This window comes from Lottia gigantea, assembly GCF_000327385.1.
Source record: "Lottia gigantea unplaced genomic scaffold LOTGIsca_588, whole genome shotgun sequence".
In the NCBI taxonomy this organism is placed as follows: Eukaryota; Metazoa; Mollusca; class Gastropoda; family Lottiidae; genus Lottia; species Lottia gigantea.
The window spans coordinates 12,032-19,544 of record NW_008710008.1 but is presented as its reverse complement, the minus strand read 5'-3'; the positions used below and the strand labels follow the sequence as shown (position 1 = coordinate 19,544).

General features: G+C 34.9%; 1 protein-coding gene across 1 annotated transcript in view; it reads left to right on the top strand.

Moving 5' to 3' along the window:
• LOTGIDRAFT_175955 (hypothetical protein) overlaps positions 1 to 7,513 on the top strand; it is a gene marked incomplete at both ends in the record, with an annotated part of 15,433 nt that overhangs the window by 4,328 nt on the left and 3,592 nt on the right. Inside the window, 4 exons of the mRNA XM_009063579.1 lie at positions 1,143 to 1,236; positions 3,808 to 3,932; positions 5,383 to 5,426; positions 6,861 to 7,046. Of these exons, the coding sequence (XP_009061827.1) occupies positions 1,143 to 1,236; positions 3,808 to 3,932; positions 5,383 to 5,426; positions 6,861 to 7,046 (449 nt within the window). The remainder of the gene's footprint in view (positions 1 to 1,142; positions 1,237 to 3,807; positions 3,933 to 5,382; positions 5,427 to 6,860; positions 7,047 to 7,513) is intronic.

Sequence of the window (7,513 nt, the reverse complement as noted above, 5' to 3'; positions counted from 1 at the left end):
CTTTATTTGAGTCTAAAAATTTAACATATCTGCTGTGTGGACGTATGTTTACCTTGCCTAGCAAGCTATACCTTTTTTTTTTGCATGCAGTGTGATTTTTATGTTTTTTCGCATGCACTGTGATATCTGATTTTTGTTTGAACTTATAATAAATAACTCAGTTTAAAGGTGCGGGCACACAAACAGTCTTGTCGGTGATTTTTGTCACAGACTCGAATCTTATCTAATATACAGTCAGTTGTTTTCCACTATGTCGATAATCACATGCAATTGAAAGGAAAATGAATCTGATTGGATGATGTCGGTCTGTCTTGTAGATGATAAATTAATCAGCAATAATTATATAACTGGTTTGATGTTATAAATCCTGTCTGCAACTTGATAATCTTGTCGTGGAAGCAAGGGCACACGTGAGATTTTACTCAAAAATCCGCAACCAAGACTGTTCACATGCCTGCACTTTGAGTCCTGGACAATCTGAGTTTCAGTGTAAAAGTTTAATATTATTAAGATTAAGAATTTAATGTAACTCACTGAAACTGAAAATCAGCTTGTCCAAATATTAACCCCACTATATTTCTAACCCTGGGGGTAGACAAGCTTACTTGATCGCCTGATCATCGAGTTGAATTTTAAAATCGCTCAAAAAATTCACTTGTGTGTCTGCTTGTGTCAATTTTTTAACGCCCGTCCGAATCGCATACATGAAAAATGATTATTTATGCTAGTGATTAAATTTGTTCGTCTGCCTGTCTCTGGAGATCGATATTTCTTAAGCCAATCAGACTTGATTCTGATATCATGTGACATTTAGAAGGGCTACCTAAGCATTTGTGTTCCAATCACATGATCGTTGATAATATTCCTCTGAGTGATATTTGCTTCATGTGCCCCTTCATAAACGGGCAACAAAATCCGCTCCTCTGCCCCTAGGATTAGCGCATGACACACTACTGTCAAATAATGGTCATTTTATCTTCTCAAATCAATAAAATCAAACTTTAAATTCTACAAGTTGAAAAGAGTTTTTTTTTTTCAAACAAAATCTTTCACCAAATAATGCTAGCAATTTTTTCGTTCTGTCAGTGAAAACTCTGGAATTTTTCGAACGGCCAAGGCAGAAAATCGTCACCTACATATAGACAATGATGACAGGGAGATAACTCTAGAGGGTTTTAATAATGCAGATAACAGGATACTTCAGGCAGAGAAACGTGCTGCATGGCGACAGGCCAGGTGTGTGTTATTTTAGTTTCAAGGTCTGGTTATATGTAAAGGTTCAGCCCTGTAATCCATGTAGTCTTGGTTACCCAGGTTGAAATATTTGCCTGTTTCAATGAACGTGGGCTCGGACTTCAGGTTCAGAAGGTTGTCGTTAATTTTGTTCTGTTAGATGAAAAAAGTATGGTGCACGTTAGACCGAAACATCTGTCTCTATTCCAGCCTCTAATAGTTATTTAGACAGATGTCAGCTGGTGTAGAGACAGAAAAAATAGGCCCTGTTAAATGGGGACATTCCACATCTCCGCAGGTGCAGAGGTTTTAAACCTATTTAGATACCTCAGATATATTTGGAAAGATGAATATTTTTGTAGTTCAGTCATGCCATCATTTTGACCATTTATGTCATGTCTCCGGTTCCATCAAAGTTTTTTTTGACGAAACTGATCTAGCATCGGCCATTTATAACTGCGAGCGTAGTTCAAAGGTCACAGAGTCACGTGATACTAACAAAACGAAAGTTACGGTGATGCCCAACACTAATTTACAATTATCTTAAAGGTAATTCAAAATTATGTTAGAGAAAACTCATCTTTGGAGTTGTGGAAAATCCCCATTTAACAGGGTCTTTTTCTTCTGACTGTACTATTGCTGACAACTGTCAAAATATCCACCAGATATCGACTAGAGGCAGATGTTGCAGTCTAGCTGCACGCAAGCTCTGTGGATTCCATGAAAACCAGGCTTCTCTACAGACCAGGCAGCGTAGCTACTCAAGCTATCTCACTTTCCATATAAATATGTATGAGTAGATCTGAACCACCACATATAACCAGGCCTTTAGTTTGATTTCTCTGGGTTATATTGTATTTTCAATTATAAGTTATAATTAAAGCATGGATTGTTAATAACTAGTTGATATTATAGTATATATTATAATGTTTTAAATGTTATATCTAAATATTTATAACTATTGATCTCTATGTTTTACAAGTCTGAACTATCATAGTGTGTTCAGATGACTAAAGTTAAGGCCGCTGAACAACCAACCGTTTTTTGAGCCCGATTTTTTTTAATCGTTATAAAACTTAAACGGATAGTTTCACCATTCGTTTGACCAATCATACTTTAGTCTCAGAAACAGGTATTTTTTAGCTAAGTTAATCAGTAATAGTGTTCACAGCTCACTGTCAAAATTTGAGCCTTCAAATCCATGTGTCTAGAATTATCTACATTTGAATGTTAAAATGACAACTCGTCTTTTCTTGAGACACTGTCATATATAGAAAAGACATCTATAGAAATAGGAAAATAAATTTCTAGTTTGAGATATTTTTGAAGGAATTATGTGATTTTCATACATTTCTAGTATTTCTGAACACTATTTACATATATTCAACACTCAAATCAAACCCGTGAAAATGGTGAATCTGTCTCTTTAAGCTATGTTAACTTGCACCTATTTCGGAGGTGGTTTAAGACCTGGCTTAAATAGTAAAGCCAGCTTAGTCTGAACGAAACTAGCTAACATTAAGCCAGATATGTTATGTCTCTGCTATGTCTCTGCGTGTGCACTCTTTTTAACAAATTCCCACCAATATTGTTGTTGTTATAATGCACATGCATAATGGTTTATGACCTCTGAACTTCCCGATAACTTCCTGTAAACCAGGCTCAAAGTAAGTTTAATAGTTAAGCTTGTGTTAATTTTAGTTATCTGAACATACTAATAGTAAAGTTGTTGGAAGTTTTTGCTTGCTTATTAAAGTGTTTTATATTATTATTTTATGTTTGTTATATATGATGTAAAACCTTCACCTTGACTTCTCATTTCTATATTGAAATGGAGGGCGTATATTAGTGTCACCCTTATCCATTAATCCATGATTGCTTGTAAACACTCTAGAAGGATCAATTCTTGACGGATTTAAATGAAACTTGGTGTGAGTGTTAGTAATCATCCAAGGATGAACCCTATTGAAAATCAGAAGAATCAAAAAATATTTAGTATGAGTTATTGCCCTTGTTCTAGAAAACACTTTCAATTTTTAGCTCGTAAACACTTTAGAAGGCACAATTCTTGACGGATATTGACGAAACTTGGCATGAGTGTTTGTAATCACCCAAGGATGAACCCTATTGAAAATCAGTAAAATCGAAAAATATTTAGTATGAGTTATTGCCCTTGTTCTAGAAAACACATTCAATGTTTAGCTTGTAAACACTCTAGAAGGCACAATTCTTGACGGATATTGACGAAACTTGGCATGAGTGTTTGTTATCACCCAAGAATTAACCCTATTGAAAATCAGTAAAATCGAAAAATATTTAGTATGAGTTATTGCTCTTGTTCTTGCAAGGCATTAAATTTTTCATACTGATGATTGTTACTGGTGATTGTTACTGGTGATTGTTACTGGTGATTGCTCACTAAGTGCCTTCTGTTGAATAGTGACTAGTTTCTTTTCAACCATCCTAATCACTATACTAAATGTTTGATGCATCACTATTGCCAAAAGGCCCTTCACTATATCATTTCACTGATTCATTGTGCCAGAAATGAAGATCCCTGTTCTATTTTTTCAGGATGAAGTCTCTGGAAGCAGATGCAGTAAAAGCCCAAGTTGTCATCTCACGTGCTCAAGAACTCAAAACTGATCCTTCCAAAAATAAAGCTAATATTTCATCAGATTTAGATATTGCCTTCGCTGGTAAGTACTTATGTTAACTTGGATTCTGATACAGTTAAACCCCTTTCAACCTGATTCTCATCTTACAGTGGTCTGGTTTGATCCTGGTTTAGAGAGGTTTCACAGTTTAATGACAACGAACATCTCAATATTCACAATTAGACTGCACAGTTACGAATCAATACACGCTGGTTCCCAACCTGGTGTTTTCACCCTCTGGGTGTGTGGGACTAGGATGTCAGGGGTATGACCAACTGGTGTAGGACATGAATTTATTTGGAATTGAGAAAGCACCTCAGGTCATCACATGCTGAATTGTGGATGAAACAAATTTAGGAGGTGTGAAAGGTCCAGGTGATTGCTCCAGGGGTGTGAAGGCTGAAATAGGTTGGGAACCACTTCACTAAAAGATACGTGTTCAACCATACGACTTATTGTGAAGATAATCACAGACAGAAAAAATAGTAAAAATATTTAAAATCATGAGAAGATCTAGATCTAGGTAAAGATTGTTAAAGAAAATACTCAAGTCAAAAAAAGTTATTTTAACAAATTTATTATGAAAAATATACATGATATATCAAATTATTATACACATTCTGATATACACGAGAATTCCATATCATTTCTTATTAAAGGGAGTTAAAAATAAATCATGTTGATACACTATGATTATAGTTATTCAACTTCAAGTTATATAAGGAAAGAATCGCGGTGCGTTGATTCATTGGTTGCAGCCCTATTCTTAAAGATGGGTTTCCCTATTTTTTAGTTTCAAATGAAGCAAACTATTTGATTAATTGGTGTTTCTAATGAATTATCATATATTCTTAATCATATCATTATGTTCTTATTGCATATAATCAAAGGTTTTAACCAATTATAAATGTCCATGTATTTACAGTCTGGATAAACAAAAAAGACTTTTTGACCTTTCTATAGAGCAGTAAAACCACTACAGATATTGTTTTAGTTTATATACAAATATAAATCTTTACGATATAAGGATATTTTAATCACTATTTTTTTTGTCGTTTCATATGTAATGTTCGTTGTGTATGCTAGGCAGCTATGACGGGTGTAGCACCAACAGGGTTTGCTTACTCTTCTAGACACCTGATACCACTTTTCATTATGAAATACTTACTCACTTATAATTGATATACTTCCTCATATGAAAAGTTCATTAGCCCTTCCAATATTTAATTTCGCTAATATGTTGTTTTAGATTTTGAGTTTTATTTAATAGTTTGGATCGTTAGTACTTGGTTTATTTATTACACTTGTTATTTGAAAGGTGTAAACACTCTAGAAGGCACAATTCTTAACAGACTTAGTGAAATTTTTTATCATCGCATGCAGATGAACCCTATTGAAAATCCGAAAAATCAAAAAAATAATTAAAATGAGTTATTGCCCTTGTTGTTGTTATTTTGTTAAAGGTTAATTTGAAGTTATTTTTTCTCTATAGATGATGATGATGGTCACACTCAAAATGGTCAGCCTCATACTCAGGTTGGTACCTCTATTCAAATTAATATTATTTTGTTTTTATAAGCTTTTATTTTTAACATAGTCACTTCAGTTAGGGTCTAAAGACGGCCTTCTTGAAAGTTCGTCACAAGCCAATCATATTACTGCACTCTATAATGCTGTTATTTATCGATGCGAAAAAAAGACGAAACGAGGGTCTAATGTTTCTAAGAATACACTTTTTCTTCATGTCACAAAATCCCAGCTTTGGAGAGGGCAGACATTTGAAACTGACTAATGTTCTAGAGGCCAGTCTTTAGACCCTAACTGAAGTGGCTATATTAAAAAATAAAAGCTAAGATAATATGGAAGGAAAGTTTGGTCTAATTATTTTGTTTTTGTCTGGATGTTTTACTTTAAGACAATGATACACTAGGTCTGTAGCAATGTAATCAGAGAGGCTCATTGGACATGCCCCCCTTCCCCACCCCCTCAGGCCTGTGAAAGGTTTTATTTTGATGTGAAAATTAAGCTCTCTAAAAACTCAAAATTCATCTCAGGCCATCTGAAGTCCTTTGGCTTCTGGGGTCTCTGGTTTGCGTTGGAGAGACATCTTTCGTTTATGGCCAATCCCATTAGGTATTAACCAATCAAAATCCTTCAATCCCTCACTTCAGTTGGGGTCTTAAGACGGCCCTCATAAACATTCATCACAATAACCTTTTGACCTGATTTGAGGACATTGGCTCTAACCAATCAAATTCCTTCACTCTCCCTTCAGTTGGAGTCTTAAGACGGGCCTCATAAACATTCAAATTCCTTCAATCTCTCACAAAATGCCAGCGCTGGAGAGAGCAGAAATTTGATTGGTTAAAGCTGGGGTCATTAGTTGATATTGTATTGCTGTATTTGGAACACCTCATCTCTGTTATTTGTATATTATCATTGGATAAAGATAAACAGTATGAGTTTATATTGTTTTTATGAACCTGTGTTATGAACCTGGGAACAGTTCTGTTGTGTGATAAAGATAAACAGTATGAGTTTATATTGTTTTTATGAACCTGTGTTATGAACCTGGGAACAGTTCTGTTGTGTGATAAAGATAAACAGTATGAGTTTATATTGTTTTTATGAACCTGTGTTATGAACCTGGGAACAGTTCTGTTGTGTGATAAAGATAAACAGTATGAGTTTATATTGTTTTTATGAACCTGTGTTATGAACCTGGGAACAGTTCTGTTGTGTGATAAAGATAAACAGTATGAGTTTATATTGTTTTTATGAACCTGTGTTATGAACCTGGGAACAGTTCTGTTGTGTGATAAAGATAAACAGTATGAGTTTATATTGTTTTTATGAACCTGTGTTATGAACCTGGGAACAGTTCTGTTGTGTGATAAAGATGATTATTATTTATCTAGTCTGTAGAATGTCAAATTTTTTTATTATTTTTTTTTTTTTTATCGATGTTAGTTTTTTTCGCCATCACTCCGGAAACATTTAATAGTGGAACGTAGGGACGGTGAAACGACAGTGGAAGAAAGGACTAATTTGATTGGTGAAAATTCTCGCACGATTACCGAGGAGATCATTGATGAGAAAACTGGCAAACCTACATTCAGGACGGTACAGGTTATAGAGAAAACGTTGGAACGGGAGGTATGATGAGCCTTGCTGGCTTTCCATGTCACAGCTTTCCACGCCTTCCTTCCTTCCTCACCTACCTGGAGTCCATCACTTATATATTCCGTCCGGGTCATTGATGGTTATAGTACTTACTATGGGTTCTGTATCTTCTAGACACCTGATACCACTTTTCATTTCTGGTTTTGTTACCATTTATTTTTTTTATGTTAACAGCTATGACGGGTGTGGCGCCAGGCAGGGTGTGCTTACTCTTCTAGACACCTGATACCACTTTTCATTATGAAATACATACCAATGATTGATATACTTCATCATATGGATATGAAAAGTTCTTTAGCGGGTTTCAATGTTTCGCCAATATGTTGTTTTGGATTTCGGGTTTTGTTTTGTGGTTCGGATTGTTAGTACTTGGTTTATTGATGGTATTATTTTGTTGTTTTGTTATATTTTGGTGTTCTCTTGCACTAATATGCTGCAGG